We start from the raw sequence: 15,868 nt of genomic DNA, 5'->3' as shown, positions 1-15,868 counted from the left end.
GGGCGCGCCCGGTGACGGGGACGATTTCGTCGCGGCGTCGACGATGCCAACGCAGACGGGCGCCGCGCGTCTCGTCGTCGACGCGCGCGACGGCGCGCGCGCGCCGCCGCCGGACGACGACGACGCGGAAGACTCCGACGGCGACGACGACCTCGACCTCGACCTCGACGACGCGCCGCACGCGCCGCCGTCCGCGACGAACACCGACGCGACGACGCGTCATCCCGCCGCGGACGCGTCCGAGGCGGAGGAGGTGGAGGACGACGACGAAAACGACTCGGACGACGACGCTCAGTTCGACGCGGACGCATCGCGTCACCGATTCCCGCCGTCGTCCGCGTCCGCGTCCGACGACGGCGAAGAGGACGAGGACGAGGACGGCACCTCGTTCCTGGACCTGCGGCACGATCGCTACGCCACGGACGGGACGTCGCTGACGACGTTCCACGAGACGCACGGCGACACGAGCGCGGCGCAGGCGCGCGCGGGTCGCGACGTGCAAGGCATCCCGTGGGATCGACTCCAGTTCACGCGAGAAAAGTACCGCGCGAAACGCGTCGCCGAGTACAAAAACTACGCCAACCTGGACTTCGACGCGAGCGCGCTCGACGGCGCGTGCGCGAGGACGCGCGCGTGCGCGAAGCGCACGCCGTTCTTCGAGTTCGCGCACAACACGCGCGCGGTGCGATCCAACTTCGTGCACTTCCAGCTCAGAAATCTCGTCTGGGCGACGTCCAAACACGACGCGTACGTCATGAGCGAAAACAAGATCGTGCACTGGAACGCGAGTCGGAAGCGCGCGAGCGTGGTGCTCGACCTGGACGGCGGCGCGAGCTCCGCGCCGAACGCGGCGACGGGCGCGACGTCCACGCACGGCGATTTCCCGCGGATACAGGTGAGCACGACGTGCGTGTCGAAGGACGGCGTCGTCGCCGCGGGAGGCTTCGCGGGGGAGCTCGTCGTGTTGGACCAACGGTCGGGACGGAGCGACGCGGCGAGGATCACGTCGGACGACAACGGGATCACGAACGCGATCGAGTTCGTCGGCGCGCGGAGCGGCGCGGAGATTCTCGTGAGCAGCAACAACGACATGATGACGCGGTTTTACGACCTCTCCACGATGCGATGTCTCGGGAGGCACAAGTACCCGTGGGCGGTGAATTACGCGTCGACGTCGGCGGATGGCCGATCGACGGTGGTCGTCGGCGACAGCAAAGAGGCGTGGCTCGTGGACGTCGCGACGGGGAGACGGATCGCGACGATGGAGGGGCACCTGGACTTTTCGTTCGCCGCGGCGTGGCACCCGAACGGGATCCTGTTCGCGACGGGGAACCAAGACACGACGACCAAGGTGTGGGACGCGCGGTGCCTCGGACGCGGGTCGCTGCTCACGCTGCGCGGCACGATGGGCGCGATTCGATCGTTGCGGTTCACGAGCGACGGGCGGTTCCTCGCGGCGGCGGAGCCCGCGGATTTCGTGCACGTGTACGACGTCGACGCCGGGTTCGAGGTGCGCCAGAGTTTGGATCACTTCGGGGAGACGGCCGGGATCGGGTTCTCCCCGGACGGGGAGTCGCTCTTCGTCGGCGTCGCGGATTTGACGTACGGGAGCGTGTTGGAGTACTCGCGCGGGCGGCGCGGCGGCGGCGCGGTGGTCGTGTGACGAAGCGACGAAGTGACGATACGATTTGCGCGCGAGGGAGGGGGGGGGGGTACTAGGAGTGGGAAGAGAGAGGGCGCGCGAAGGATGTGCGAGTGTTGAACGACGACGACGACGACGACGCGACGACGCCACGACGACGACGAACGCTTTCAGTTCTTCTCGGTCGTCTTTATCAAAACGAATCGAATCGATCCCCCACCCTCTCTCTCTCCCGATGAACGCTCAGAACGCTCAGAACGCTCAGAACGCTCACGGCCAGGACGTGAACTGGAACACCTTCCCGACGATCTCCAGCCCTGTCGGGATCTGCCACGTGAACAGCGCGAGGTTCACGGCGTTGAGCGCGATGTGCGCGTTTCTAGCCTTTTCGTTCCCGCGTTGCATCTCCGGCACCAACCCCGCGGCGGCGGCCCACAGGCACACGATCCCCATCCCCGCGTACAGGTGCGGCCCCGGGAAGAGCTTCCCCGTGCGGAGGTACGTGTTCATCCCGCCCTCGACCGCGAGCGCGGTTCCGAACGCGAGGAGCAGCGAGCCGACGTTGTTGTGCTTGTCCTTGAAGCCGCCCGCGACGAGCTCCTTGCGCGTCGTCGTCAGCTCGTCGATCTTGCCCTTCGTCTCGCGCTGCGCGGAGGAGAGCTCGACGTCGTCGCCGGACGGGAGCGACGCCTTGAGCTCGGCGATCTCATTGCCCGTGGTTCGCACGCGGCGCCACTGCCAGCCGAGGTATCCCGCGTACGCGGTCGCGAACCAGAGCCCGCCGAGGAAGAAGGGGTGCACGAGCGCGGCGGTGCGGCCTTCGAGGATGCCGAACTCGCCCCCCTTGGCCATCGCGTCGTTCGCGGCGAAGAGGATCGGGTTGGACGCGACCGTCGCGAGGAGCGCGATCCGCCCGAAGTCCGCGGAGGACTTCTTCTTCTCCGCGGCGGCGTTTGAGGCGGCGGAGGAGGAGGAGGACTCGTCGGACGCGACGACGGCGGCGCGCGTCGTCGTCGTCGTCGTCGTCGTCGTCGTCATCTTCGCGGATACCGATCGCGTCTTCGCCGCGGAGACGCCGAGGAACGGCGACGCCGCGCCGCGAAGGCGCGCGGAGGACGTCTTCGCGACGACGCGCGCGGAGACGGCGGAGGAGGTCATCATCGTCGTGGCGGCCATCGTGCGGGCGAACGCGCGGCGCGTGGTCGTGTGCGCGCGCGCGCGTCTCGGACCGTCGCTTTTTCGCGGCCTTCGTGGTCGTGAGCGGTGACACGTCATTTCAGATTTGCCGCAGACAGGCGAGGTGCGCGCGGGCTTCCCACGGCGAACGTGGTCACGAGGATGGCGCGTACGAATACACTTGTATGTGCTTGCAGTCACGGACGGCGTGTTGTTCTCGGATTCGATCGGCGGTTTTTTCTCCTTCCGATTCCGCTCGTTGTTGTTCCATCATTAGTCCACACCGACGCGCGCGCGCACCCCGAGAGAACGCCCGCCAGTCATGGCGCCCGCGCCCGCGCCCGCGTCCGCGACGACCGCCGCGTTCGACCGCGTCGTCGCGGGCGCGCGAGCCGAGCTCGGCCTGCTCGTGCAGACGTCCTCGCCGACGACGAAGTCCATCGCGGCGACGCTCGCGGCGACGTACGTCCTGAACCTCCTCGCGCCGTCGCTCGCGTCTACGTTCGCGCTCGTCCCGGAGCGAACGATCCCGTTCTGCGTCTGGAACGTCTTCACCGCGGGGTACTACGAGCAGTACCTCGCCTCCGCGGTCGTCAACGTCCTCGGGACGCTGTACCTGGGACGATGCCTGGAGCCGATATGGGGCGCGGAGGAGCTCGTGCGCTTCGTCGTGCTCGTCAACCTCGCCGTCGGGTGCGCGGCGTTCGTCACCATGTACCTGCTGTACGTCGCGACGTACTCGCAGTTTTACATCTTCGCCAAGTTCAGCGGGTTCCACGGCGTGCTCGTCGCGCTGACGGTTGCGGTCCGGCAGCAGCTCCCGCTCGACCGCGTGCCTCTGCCGAACCCGCTGTACGCCGTTCTGAAGATTCGAAACAAGGACGTCCCGGGCCTGTACTGCGCCGGCGCCGCCGCGCTGTGCGTCTTCAGCGGCGCGGAGCACCACCACATCGGGCTGTACCTCTTCGTTTTGTACGGCGCGTTCTTCGGGTGGGCGTACCTGCGATACTTCCAGCCGCTGCGGCGACGCGACGCGAACGGGAACGAGATCGTGCAGATCGGCGACGACCGAAGAGAGATGTCGTTCGCCGCGCAGTTCCCAGAGTTTTTGGAGCCGCTCGTCGCGCGGGCGACGGACCCGCTGCACGGCGTGTTCTTCGGCGAAAGGAGGGGGGTACAACGCGGAAGTAGCGGAGGTGGCGGCGACGGCCACGCGGGGGCGTCGTCGCTGACGGGGGTGATGATCGACGACGACGACGCGGCGGCGGCGGCGGAGGAGGAGTTCTCCGAGGAGGAGCGGGAGAGGAAACGGGAGCGCGCGGCGAAGGGCGCGGCGATGCTCGAGGCGAGGTTGAAGGCGAAAGAAGTGCCGCCGCCGCCGCCGCCGCCGCCCGCGGAGTAGCGCTTTTCACCGCGGTCTCGCTCGTAATACGATGTGTGCTTGCTCGTGTTAAAGACTACTACAGTAAAGAATAGTCGCCTCGTCGCGGCGGCGGCGGCGGAACAGATAAAAAATGAGACTACTTGCCCGCGATGGCGCGCCGCCCCGAGTCCAGCGTGTTGCTCAACAGCATCGCGATCGTCATCGGCCCGACGCCGCCCGGGACCGGCGTGATCTTCCCCGCGACCTTGCTGCACTCCTCGAAGTCCACGTCCCCGGTGAGCCTGTACCCCGTCTTCTTCGACGCGTCCGGCACGGAGTTAGTCCCGACGTCGATGATCGCCGCGCCGCGTTTGACCCAGTTCTTTTTGATCATGTGCGCCGACCCCGCGGCGGCGATGATGACGTCCGCCTCGCGCACGATCCGCTGCGGGTCCTTCGTCCGCGAGTGCACCACGGTCACGGTGCAGTCTTTCTTCATGAGCATCAGCGCCGCGGGCATCCCGACGATGTTGGACCGACCGACGACGACGGCGTTCTTCCCTCGCAACTCCACGCCGCTTCGCTCGAGCAACACGACGCAGCCCTTCGGCGTGCACGGCATGAACAGCGGCTCGTGGCCCTTCATCGAGAGCTTCCCGATGTTCAGCGGGTGGAACCCGTCCACGTCCTTCTCCAAGGAGATCGCCGCGAGGATCTTCTCCTCGTTCATGTGCTTCGGAAGCGGGAGCTGGACGAGGATGCCGTGGCAGTCCGGGTCGGCGTTGAAGCTTTGGACGATCTTAAGCACCTCCGCCTCGGTCGCGGTCTCCGGGACCTCCTCGTGGAACGACCGGATCCCAGCCTCGTCGCACGCCTTGCGCTTCATCCGCACGTACGTCGCGCTGTCCGGTCGCGAGCCGACGATGACGACCGCGAGCCCCGGGACGCGGCCGTGCGCCGCCTTGAGCTTGGCCACCTCCTCCTTGATCTCGGCGCGGATGTCCGCCGCGATCGCTTTGCCGTCGATCACCGCGGCTTTGCTGCCTCGGCCGCCCATGACGTTACGTTACGTTACGTTACGTTCGGAGTGTGTCGAGACGCGCGCGGAGACGGACGCGACGCGACGCGACGGACGCGCGGGAGGAAGTGACGGGCGAGCGCGGGAGGACGCGCGGACGAAGCGAAGGTTCGATGGATAAACGGAAACGCCGTCCGCGTCGCCGCGGCGCGATGCGAGCCTCCAGTTTCGACGGGGGCGTTTCGACGCGAGGTGCCGACGGCGCGTTTTCGTATGGAGTCACGGTCTCATCATCGGAAGCCCTCGTACTCGTACTCACACGAAACTATCGACGCTGCTGTTTTTATTTTGCCAAACGGGCGAGTTTTATTTCTACTAGAGCACGTTCACCTCAACTCGTCTAATACTCGAGGTCCTCGAGCAGCCCTTTCCCCCCCCCGTCCCCTCTCGCCTCGTACTCGCTCTCGTACTCCAGCGTCTCCGTCGCTTGCAGCCGCTTCGCGACCATGGGCGTGAGGTTCTGCATCACCGGCCGAAGCGACAACGCGAGCAAAGACGCGCAATACGCCAGCGAACTGAGCGCGACGAAGACGCCCAAGAACACGCCGCCGACGCTCGCGTTCACCAACCCGCTCGCGTGGATGCTTTGGACGACTAAGGTCATGTTCGCGAGGACGATCACGAACGCGAGGACGCGCGTGAAGATCGCGAGGCGGTTCGATATCCGCATCGCGCCCATGACGTTTTCCGCCGCGCAAAATTTCACGAGCGGGATGAGCGCGAACGGCAGCTGGAAGAACAGGATCACGGACGACACCACGATGAGCGTCTCCGCGTGCTCGTCCCCGGCGATGATGCACACGAGCAGCGACGGAATGATCGCCGCGCTGCGCGTCAGGAACGCGCGCAGCACCGGGTTTATCTTCAGCTCGAGGAAACCCTCCATGACGAACTGTCCCGCGTACGTCCCCGTGATGGTGCTGCTCTGCCCGGACGCGAGCAGCGCCACGGCGAATAAAATCTTCGCCGAGCTCCCCAGCGCGTGCTTGAGCATGTCCGGCGCGTTCTGCAGCGGTCGGTCGATGATCTCCTGTCGGCGCTCGTCGGAGATGCTCGGGTCGTCGATCGTCTGCGCGGCGACGATGACGACGGCGAAGTTGATCACGAGCGTCACCGCGAGCGCGCACGCCGACTCCAGCACGTTGTACTTCAACGCCGTCCGCAGCGGCTTCTCGCCCATTCGGAACCGACGCGAGAGCACGAGCGCGGAGTGCAGAAACAAGTTGTGCGGCATCACGACCGCGCCGAGGAGCGAGATGGCGATGAACAGCGCGTTCCCGTCGCGTATCCGGGGGACGACGACGCCTTCCATCACCTCTTCGCCGTCGCCGCCGCCGAGGAGGCCCATCTCCGCGACGAAGCAAACCGCGATGACGCCCACGAGCGAGCCCTGCGCGAGTGGCGATCGATTCGATTGATGACACGTACGCGTGGGTTAGCGATCGGTGGGCGGTGAGTATGTGTACTGTGCGTGGTAGACGATTCGATGACGCGTCGGGTCGGGGCGCGAGCGGCGGGGACCGCGAACGCCGTCATGAACGCACCATGAACGCTTCCAGCTTTCGCACGCCGAGCTGCTGCAACAGCAGAAACACCAGCGTGCTCGCGGACGTGATCGCGACGCCGATCACGGTCGGAATCCCGAACAACAGTTTCAGCGCGAGCGCGGTGCCGATCACCTCCGGGACGTCGCTCGCGACGATCGCGAGCTCGGTGATGAACCACAACGCGTACCGCGCCGGATTCGAGTACTCGTCGCGCATCACGCGAGAGAGATGCCACCCGGTGGCGAGCGCTAACCTGACCGCGAGGGCTTGTATGAACAGCCCGCACGCGGTCGCCCACAGGATGACCCACAGGAGGGAGTACCCGAAGAGGCAACCCGCCTGGAGGTCGCTCTCGAAGTTCCCCGGGTCGACGTATCCGATGCACATCAGGAACCCGGGACCGAGGAACTTGGCGAACTTTCGCCACGAGAATGTCTCGTCGTCGTCGTCGTCACCCATCCCGTCGACGTGCACCTCGGCGCGAGAACTCGACGTCGACGTCTTCCCCCCCATCCCCGCGTCGTCGCTCCTCCCGCTTATTCCCGACGACGGCGACGCCACGGACGCGGACGCCGCGCGCGCGCGAATCGCGCCGTCGCTCATCTCGAGGTCGCCATCCTCCGCGTTCGCCACCTTCTCGAACGCCGCCGTCGTGCCGTGGACGCCGGCGACGTCGTCGAACAGCGGCGCGCCTCGGGGCATCGCGCCGGTCGCGACGCCGTCTCGCGCGCGGCGACACGCGGCGAGATGGGAGGCCGCGAGGCGACGCGAGGGCGGCCGCGACGAGGGTGGTCCGCGCGAGCGCGAATGGCCGGTAGCTGGGGGCGTGTGCCGTTCGTCGGCGCGCGAGCGCGAGTCTCGTCGAACGCGTCAGCTGACGACGATCGCAGCGCGCCGGAAAGTCAAGTTCACCGGTTGCGCGAACGGGTCTACCTCGCGCCTCTCGCTTCGCTCCGTCGCTCGTTAATAATATAACGATAACGCTCGCTAGCCCCTTGGCACCCCCCCCCCCCCCCGTCACCTCCACGTCGCCCCTTGCTCCGTGAGCTTGAGATACGCCGCGCCGAAGTCCTCGAAGAACAACCCCTGGTCCTCCGCGTATTTCCGCACGTACTCCAGACTCGGCTCGTCCGTCGCGAGGTTCTTGTCCGACGTCAACCCGATGTGCGACGCCATGTCCAGCTCCTCCTTACTCTTCGTCGCGTCTGCCCACGGCCGCGCGAGCAGCGTCTTGTAGTACTCGTTATCGAAGACGTACGGCTCGCCGAACCCTTTCCCGCCGATCGTGTGCGCGCCCGCGATTGCGACCATCTCTCTCGTCGAGAACCCCGCGCGCACGAAGTGCGCGCGCTGCTCCTCCCCGGTCAGCGTATCCGCGGGCATCCGGTTCTCGGGGTCCGCGCTCACCGCGTCGACGCGACCGAGCCGGACGCGAATGATCGGCCCGCCGGTCAGCTCGACCGCGTACGCGCCCGCGGCGGCGATCACGTCCGCGAGCGACGCCGCCGCCGCGGGCGTGTCTCGCAACGCGTCCATCGTCGCGAGAACTGGTCCGAGGCCGCGCTTCAGGCCGAAGCTCTCCGGTCGCGACAGCTCGTACTTCACGCTGCCGTTCATCCCGCCGTCGTTCGAGGCGACGCGGTAGGTGCCGGCGTCGTGGAACACGAGCCGGAGGACCGCGGGCGCTTTCGTCTTGACGACGTTCGCGACGAGCGCCTCGCGGAGAGCCGCGCGGATCTCGGGGGTGTCGACGAACGCGGACGACGCCGTGACCGACGCCGTCGAGGACGACGGCGCGACGAGGGTTTTCGACGCGAGGAGCGCGGTCGCGGCGAGCGCGAGGACGTCGCGTCGCGATGTCGCGACGCGCGGCGTCCCGGGTGATGGCGCGGTCGGCGATGATGATCGCGTCGTCGACGACGACGACGACGACGACGCGTCGGACGAGGACGCGCGCGCGGCGACGGCGCGGCGCGATCCTCGACGGTCTCGGGCGACGCCGAGGACACGAGGCGCGCCGCGCGGCGGCGCGAGGGCGCCGAGCGCCGCGGCGGACGACATCGAGCGCGCGTCGACGGTGTGACGGCCGCGGCGTCGCGCCGGGCGATGGAAACGAGAGGATGCGGCGCCTCATCATCAGTTTCGTCGCCGGTCCTGTCGCGGTGCCATCATCACTTCTTCAGGATGAACATCGCCCCGACGTCGCCGCACTCCCCGGGGCGCGACGGACGCGAGCGCGTCCGCGACTCGATCGTCGCGCGTCACTCCGCGCGCGCCAACGTCCGCGCGCGACTCCAGGGACGTCGGCTCGGACGCTGGACGCGCGAGGAGGCGTCGTCGTCTTCGGATCAGATTCGACGCGAGAGCGGTAAGTAGGGTTGCTGCGAGGCGTTCGTCGCGTTTGAACGGCGCGCGCGCGTCATGGCGAAGGAGCTCACGGAGCTCGTGGACACGCTCATCAGCGTCATCACCAGCGACGGGCGGAACATCGTCGGCGTGCTGCGAGGGTTCGATCAGACGACGAACCTCATCCTGGACGAGTGCTTCGAGCGCGTGTACAGCGCGAGCTCGGGCGTGGAGGAGGCGCCGCTCGGGCTGTACATCATCCGCGGCGATAACATCGCCGTCATCGGCGAGATAGACGACGAGATGGACGCGAACTTAGACTACTCGCAGATTAAAGCGCCGCCGTTGAAATCGATCGCGCATTAGCACGCGCGGGGAGGACGAGAGAGGAGGCGATAGATCCTTCGGGGCGACCCTGGAGCGGAGCGACCCGCCGGGCGGCGGCGTAAGGTATCTCTCTTTCAGTTAGAAGCGAAAGAAAGCGCGCGCGCGTCGGCGTTCGAACGCTCTCATCAGTCGTCGCGCCGCTCCGCGAACCGATCCGCGAGGTCCATCCGCGCGACGTTCCCGGACTCCCCGTCGTCGTCGTCGCCGCCGCGGCTCCGAGCGATGACCCGCGTCTTCGTCTTGCTACCCCGGCCGCGTTGCCGCGGCGGCGTCGTCGTCGCCTTTTTCGCCGCGTCGTCGTCGTCGTCGTCGTCGTCGTCGTCGTCGTCTTCGCTCAGGACCACACCGGGCTCTCCGCGAAGAGGTACGACCAGCTCTTGTCTTGCGCGAACGAGATCTCCTCCCACGCCTCGGCCTCGAGCTTCAAGATCCACCTGCCCGCGGGGTTGACCTGCGCGGGAGAAGAGAATACCCGGGACACAGCTGTCACAGCCGCGGCGAAGAAAAACAGAGGGAGGGTTCGGAAACGAGAAACGAAACGCGGCGCGGCGACGCGTCGACCGAGACGCACGTCGTAGCGCTCCAACGCGACGCCGCAGACGTGCATCGCGAGGAGCGTGACTTGAAACGCGGTTAGCAGCCACGAGCACATCACCGCGTGCGCGACGATGACGCTACGGATCGCCGTCACCGCCCCGAGCGCGGTCGCTATCGCGGGCAGCGATATCGCCGCGTGGAGAAGAGGTCGCGACGAGCGATACGCGCGCGTCGCGAGCTCGAGCGCGAGCGCGACGGACGCGACCGCGGTCTTGGTGAGGCCCGTCGGTCGCGACGTGACCGACTTCGGGAACGACGTCTCGAAGAGCGTCGGCATGCGCGGGTTCGGTCGCCGATGCGGAGAGGGCGGCGGAGGGGAGTGGAGCGACGGAGAAGCGACGAAGGACGGAAGAGGGCGACTGCGGGAGTTTGGCTTTTTCACGGGACGTGGAGAGAGAGGCGTTTGGTTCGGCGACGGCGCGGCGGCGATGGTTCTCTTCTTTCTGCGTATTTTAATTTTTTCTTTACAGCGCACGTCGCCGTCGCGACGACGACGACGCGCGAGCGGCGCTATTCGCGCGAGTGAGTGCAGGGTTTACGTACAACGAGCCCGTCGCGCCGCCGAGGACGTTTTCTTTTTTTTCATCTCCTCGGCGGCGACGCTCCAACGACTCGAACAAAACGCTCGGCGAACGTCTGTTACTTCTTCTTCGTCATCTTATGCGCGCTCGCCGCGGATGCGCCTCGCGAGCTGAATGTCCTTCGGCATGATCGTGACGCGCTTGGCGTGGATCGCGCACAGGTTCGTGTCCTCGAAGAGGCCGACGAGGTACGCCTCGGACGCCTCCTGGAGCGCGAGAATCGCGTGGGACTGGAACCGAAGGTCCGTCTTGAAGTCCTGGGCGATCTCGCGGACGAGCCTTTGGAACGGGAGCTTGCGGATGAGCAGCTCCGTGGACTTTTGGTACTTCCTGTGGGATGGGGGAGGGCGCGAAGAGCGCGGAAGGTCAGATCTCCGCTCGGGCCGCGAGACTGGGACTGGATGGAAAAAAAAACCCCGAGACCGCCCGGCGCGAAAGGACCCTCCCGTGAACAACGCGGAAAATGCGGGGACGCCGCGGCGCGGAGAACGCGCGTCGACGCGCGATGCGCGCGCGGTTCGCGCCGCTAAAGCCGCGAACCGTCCCGCGCGACGCCTTCTCGAGACGAACCCGCGCGCGTCTCGCGACGTCCGCGCCGACGACGGCGTCGGGACGCGAGATCCGCGCGCCCGCGTCAACGCCGAAACCAACCCAACCCCCGCGATAGAGCGAATAATGCGCACCTGATCTCGCGGAGCGCGACCGTGCCCGGGCGGTAGCGGTGCGGCTTCTTCACGCCGCCGGTCGTCGGCGCGGACTTCCTCGCCGCCTTCGTCGCGAGCTGCTTCCGGGGCGCCTTGCCCCCGGTCGACTTGCGCGCGGTCTGCTTCGTACGAGCCATGGTGGAGCGCGCTGCGGTGTGAACTCCGCGAGAGGCGTCCAGCGGGGAAAAATACACTCCGAATCGATTAGCGCGCAGCGCGCTCCGGGAGGGCTGCCGAGCTGCCCTGCGCGGATACGAATACGAAATTATTCGATGCAGCCGTCGTCGCGCACCTGGGAAGCCGACCAAACACGCTGCCGGCATCTGAGTCTCCGCGCGTCACTCGAGCGCGAGCGTCGCGCGTCGAGAGGGAGGTCTCGCGAGCGGACGATCGCGTCGTCGCGCGGAGGCGGTCGCGAGCGCGGAGGCGCCGCGAGGCGCGGGCGAAGAGGCGGGACGCGGAAGGAACAAACGCCGCGTCCATCCATCGCTCGCCGAAAGCGAGCGGTCGCGTCGTGACCTAGCCTGACGTAGGAGCGTCTCGCGTATAATCGACGCGAGATTCGCGGTCGCGCGGCGACGTCTCGACGCGCCTCGACGCGCGGCGCGGCCCGCGATACGCGCGGAGGGGTCGCGGGAAGAGGTCGTCGTCGCCGCGAGGCGCCTTCGCGTCGTCGCGTCGTCGCAATCGCGCGTCGCCGGGCCGACGCGCGACGCGGGGTTTTTCCTAAATTTTAAACCACAGCGAAAGTCCGGACGATGAGCGCCGCGCCATCGGACGCGCCCGAGCGCCGGTCGAGGTCGCGGCAGGTGGCGAAGCCGGCGAGATACCTGGAGAAGGAAGAGGACGAACCGACGACGTCGCGCGGCGCGAGAACGGGCGCGAGCGAGGTGCGACGCCCGTCGCTTCCCGGCGTCGTCGCCGCGCAATCGTCTCGACAATTTCATACCTGTTATCGCTCCGTCCGCAGCGTCGTCGGGCGAAGAAGCTGGAAAGCGAGCGCGTTTTCGTTCGTTTTCTTCCCTTCCCGTCCTTCTTCTTCGCCCCGCCCCGTCGATCGATCGCCGCGTCGTCCGTCGTCTTCTCACCTCCTCTCCCGCGCCCACCCGCCACCTCGACCGACGAGCAGAAGAAGAGAGGCGCCGCCGTCGCCGCCAGCCCGCTCGGCCCGCGATGGAGCGAAGACGAGTGCGCGCTCTTTTTCGAACGGTTCAAGACGCGCGGCGGGACGAGCGCCGACGCCGACTGGAAAGACGTCGCGGCGGGGATAACGAACCGCACGCCGGCGATGTGCGAGGCGCTCTACAACCAGAACAAGACGCTCCTGTCGGCGGTCGAGTCGATCAGCGCGGTCGCGCTGTCCGCCGCGGTGACGGACTACTACAACGACTTCGAACGGAGGGCGCGGCTTGCGGCGAGCCAGAGCCAGAGCCGGAGCCGGAGCCAGAGCCAGAGCCAGAGCCAGGGTCAGGGCCGCGCGTCGCCGTCGACGAGCCAACAAGCGATTCGCGGCGGCGGTGGAGCGGGCGGCGCGGGGCTAGGGAAGCCGCCGATGTCGCCGAGGGTGGGGGCCGGCGCGGCGGCGAAAGGACGCCGCACGCCTCGCAAGCCGCACAGCCGCGAAGACCGGCTCGAGATCGACGTCCTCGAGATGGGCGCGTCCGCGCTCGTCCTGATGTCCCCGGCGAAGAAGGCCGCGGGCATCGGCGCGATGTCCGGCGAAGACGACGACGACGGCGAGCCGGGGGGGGTGTCCTCTCACGCCGCGTTCGCGTCTCCCTCGGCGTCGCCCGCGAGGGCGACGAAGAAGAAGCCCGGGTCGAGCCCCGGAGGGCGCGTCTTGTTCCCGCCCGGGTCCCCCGCGGCGAAACTCTCCCAGCAGGTTGGCCTCGACGGCGACGAAGACGCGCTCGGCGCGCTGGACGGGCTCTTCATGCTCGCGGACGCGTCGCAGGAGCAGGATCGGGTCGTGAAGCCGGCGCGGGGGAAGTCGCGGAAGCCGGACAAGGGCGGCGGCGGCGGCGCGACGCCGAGAGGAGGGAAGCCGCCGAGGGCGCCGCCGTCCGTGCCGTCGTCCCCGGGCGGAACGGGGAGAGGGGGCGCGGGCGGAAGCGCGCGAGGACGGGCGTCGCCAGCGCCGCTCGTCCCGGGCGCGGCGAGGTACGGCGGGTCTTTGGAGTTTTTAGAGCCGCTCGGGGGGATGGCGGGGAAGCAGGGCAACACCCCGGGGGGGAGCCGACGGAACGCGATGAAGGCGTCGCCGCCCGTGCGGCTGCGGACGCCGCTCTCCGCGAATGAGAAGAAGAAGAAGAAGATTGACGGGGGCGGGGGCGAGGGCGAGGGCGAGGGCGGCGACGGCGCGGGCTTGGACGGCGGCGAGGGCGGAGAGACTAATGCTGCCGAGGCGTGGACGCACGCGGCGGCGCCCGGACAAAAAGCGATGAGCGGCGCCGAGGCGTTGGACCTCCTCGGCGCGGTCGGCCCGAAGCACGTCGGGACGCTGACGGGGTTGGGCGACGTCGTCGGCGGCGTCGGGGACTGGACCGCGTCCACGGGGGGCGGGCCGCTGTTCGGGTCCATCGCGGGCGTGTACCGCGGCGCGCCGTCCGCAGCGCGCAGGCGGTGGTTTCTCGCCGAGCACTTTTACTCGTCCATGGACCGCGCGTGGTTCGAGAAGGGCGCCGCGCTCGGGTTGAGGCCGTTTATTGAGCATTGCGGGCTTGGCCACGTCGAGAAGTTCCCGAGGAAGGAGTGGAAGCGCGTGCGCGCGGCGATGGGGACGCCGCGGCGGTTGAGTTTGGGGTTCCTTCGAAGCGAACGCGTCTCGCTCGAGACTTGGCGCGCGAGCGTGCGCGAGAAGCACAGGCTGATGACGATCGAGGCGATTAAAAACGCGCCGCCGCCGTCGCTCGGCGGCGTCGCGCCGGACTCGACGACGACGACGCCGAAGAAGGAGAAAAAGGAGAACGCGGGAGGAGGCACGCCGGCGTCGACGAAAGCCAAGGAGAAGAAGCAAGCCGCCGCGGCCGCCGCCGCCGCCGCCGCCGCCGCCGCCGCCGCCGCCGAGACCCCGGAGGTGAAGAAGGAGAACGACGCGTTCGACGACGTCGGCGACGAGGAGGACAAAAACGACGGCGACGGCGACGGCGACGGCGACGGCGACGGCGACGGCGACGGCGACGGCGACGGCGACGACGACGGCGAGTGGGTCGACCTGATCGACATCCCCACCGAAGAAGCGCCGCCGCTCATCATGGTCGGCGACCGCGTCCTCGCGCGTCACCCGCGCGTCCTCGACGTCTTCACCGGCACCGTCCTCACCGTGCAAGGGAGGCAGTGCCTCGTGCAGTTCGAGCTCGCGGACCTCGGCGTGGACTTGGTCCGAGATATTCACATGGCTGGGCTGCCGCGGCTCGAGGACGAGGAGGAGGAGGAGGACGAGGGGGAGGAGGCGGGCGAGGGAGAAGACGACGACGACGAAGACGCCGCCGCCGCGACGCCGCGCGGCGGGGGGGTCGGGGTCGGGGTCGACGACGGCGCGCCCGACGGACGATCGCTCGCCGAAGCCACGGTGGCGGCGAAAGCCGCCGCCGCCGCGGTGGCGTCCGCCGCCGCCGCGTACGCCGCCGCGGTCATCCGAGGCGAGGTCGATCTCCGATGGGTCGACGTCGACGACGACGACGACTTCCTCGACGCGCCGAAGACGCGCGCCGCCGTCGCCGACGCCGCCGCCGCCGCGCGCGCGAGCTTGGACGCGGGGTCCGAGGCGAACCCGCCGACGAGCGCGTCCGCCGCGCGCGTCGCGGAGTGGGTCCAGGAGCGCGCGTTCGCCGCGGACGTCGCGGAGGGTCTCCTTCTCGCGAAGCGCGTGCTCGTCGAGCAGCTCGCGCGGCTGAACGCGGCGGCGGGGGCGCACGACGCGGCGGCGGGCGACGAGAAGCCGAAGCCTCCGGAGGAGGAGAAGCCGCCGACCGACGCGCCCGCGGAGGAACCCGCGCCGAAGCGCCCGCGTCGCGGCGCGGCGGCGGCGGCGAAATCGAAACCCGCCGCCTTCAAAGCGGACCCCTCCGCCGTCGCGAGCCCGTCGACGCTCGAGCCGAAAAAGGCGGCGATCGTGCTTCGGATACGCGAGTGCAACACGGCGATTCACGCGGCGTTGACGCGGCTGCGCGACGGCCCGGAGGATCGCGTCGACGCCGGCGACGCCTCCGCGAGCGGCGACGCGTGGCGAGAGTACCTCAGCGGGACGCCCGCGAAGCAGCAGCGGCAGGAGCGGTCGGACGCCGCGACGGGACCCGCGGCGGCGACGCCGTCGAACGTCGGCGGGTTGAACGCCGCCGCGGAGATTGTCGCCGCGTGCGCGTTTTCCGCGCGGCTCATGTTGATGGAAAACATCGCGGCCAAACGCGTCGCGGCGCTCGAGCAGTGCGCGGCCGAGCTCTCCGCG

At 68.5% G+C, this 15,868-nt stretch overlaps 9 protein-coding genes across 9 annotated transcripts; 3 read left to right on the top strand and 6 right to left on the bottom strand.

The window, feature by feature from the left end:
- Positions 1 to 460: 460 nt before the first annotated feature.
- MICPUCDRAFT_3352 (uncharacterized protein) lies at positions 461 to 1,636 on the top strand (the record flags this gene model as incomplete). Its single annotated transcript, XM_003057903.1, has 1 exon — positions 461 to 1,636. A coding segment is annotated over one exon (1,176 nt), but the record flags the coding sequence as incomplete, so codon positions are not given.
- A 276-nt stretch (positions 1,637 to 1,912) lies between these two features.
- MICPUCDRAFT_56884 (uncharacterized protein) lies at positions 1,913 to 2,818 on the bottom strand (the record flags this gene model as incomplete). The annotated part of the gene is made up of 1 exon (XM_003057519.1): positions 1,913 to 2,818. One exon carries the CDS (start codon positions 2,816 to 2,818, stop codon positions 1,913 to 1,915), a length of 906 nt encoding a protein of 301 aa, XP_003057565.1.
- A 322-nt stretch (positions 2,819 to 3,140) lies between these two features.
- MICPUCDRAFT_56883 (uncharacterized protein) lies at positions 3,141 to 4,220 on the top strand (the record flags this gene model as incomplete). The annotated part of the gene is made up of 1 exon (XM_003057902.1): positions 3,141 to 4,220. One exon carries the CDS (start codon positions 3,141 to 3,143, stop codon positions 4,218 to 4,220), a length of 1,080 nt encoding a protein of 359 aa, XP_003057948.1.
- Positions 4,221 to 4,243: 23 nt separating this feature from the next.
- On the bottom strand, positions 4,244 to 5,320 carry MICPUCDRAFT_49533 (uncharacterized protein). The gene has a single exon (XM_003057518.1). The coding sequence runs from the start codon at positions 5,236 to 5,238 to the stop codon at positions 4,339 to 4,341; it is 900 nt and encodes a 299-aa protein (XP_003057564.1). The 5' UTR covers positions 5,239 to 5,320; the 3' UTR covers positions 4,244 to 4,338.
- Positions 5,321 to 5,532: 212 nt separating this feature from the next.
- MICPUCDRAFT_32717 (metal ion transporter family) lies at positions 5,533 to 7,265 on the bottom strand (the record flags this gene model as incomplete). Its single annotated transcript, XM_003057517.1, has 2 exons — positions 5,533 to 6,649; positions 6,804 to 7,265. 2 exons carry the CDS (start codon positions 7,263 to 7,265, stop codon positions 5,600 to 5,602), a joined length of 1,512 nt encoding a protein of 503 aa, XP_003057563.1. The 3' UTR covers positions 5,533 to 5,599.
- Positions 7,266 to 7,829: 564 nt separating this feature from the next.
- Positions 7,830 to 8,507, bottom strand: MICPUCDRAFT_8305 (uncharacterized protein; the record flags this gene model as incomplete). Its single annotated transcript, XM_003057516.1, has 3 exons — positions 7,830 to 7,926; positions 8,020 to 8,369; positions 8,445 to 8,507. Coding segments are annotated over 3 exons (510 nt in total), but the record flags the coding sequence as incomplete, so codon positions are not given.
- A 720-nt stretch (positions 8,508 to 9,227) lies between these two features.
- On the top strand, positions 9,228 to 9,518 carry MICPUCDRAFT_15891 (uncharacterized protein; the record flags this gene model as incomplete). Its single annotated transcript, XM_003057901.1, has 1 exon — positions 9,228 to 9,518. The coding sequence occupies one exon, from the start codon at positions 9,228 to 9,230 to the stop codon at positions 9,516 to 9,518; it is 291 nt and encodes a 96-aa protein (XP_003057947.1).
- Positions 9,519 to 9,873: 355 nt separating this feature from the next.
- MICPUCDRAFT_56878 (uncharacterized protein) lies at positions 9,874 to 10,413 on the bottom strand (the record flags this gene model as incomplete). The annotated part of the gene is made up of 1 exon (XM_003057515.1): positions 9,874 to 10,413. One exon carries the CDS (start codon positions 10,411 to 10,413, stop codon positions 9,874 to 9,876), a length of 540 nt encoding a protein of 179 aa, XP_003057561.1.
- Positions 10,414 to 10,576: 163 nt separating this feature from the next.
- MICPUCDRAFT_37404 (histone H3) lies at positions 10,577 to 11,567 on the bottom strand. Its single transcript, XM_003057514.1, has 2 exons — positions 11,401 to 11,567; positions 10,577 to 11,047 (listed from the first exon to the last, which is right to left on the bottom strand). The coding sequence occupies exons 1-2, from the start codon at positions 11,556 to 11,558 to the stop codon at positions 10,795 to 10,797; spliced, it is 411 nt and encodes a 136-aa protein (XP_003057560.1). The 5' UTR covers positions 11,559 to 11,567; the 3' UTR covers positions 10,577 to 10,794.
- Between the last annotated feature and the right edge of the window lie 4,301 nt (positions 11,568 to 15,868).

The sequence above is a fragment of the Micromonas pusilla genome (assembly GCF_000151265.4).
Source record: "Micromonas pusilla CCMP1545 genomic scaffold MICPUCscaffold_4, whole genome shotgun sequence".
NCBI lineage: Eukaryota > Viridiplantae > Chlorophyta > Mamiellophyceae > Mamiellales > Mamiellaceae > Micromonas > Micromonas pusilla.
This window is presented reverse-complemented; position numbering and strand designations above follow the sequence as displayed.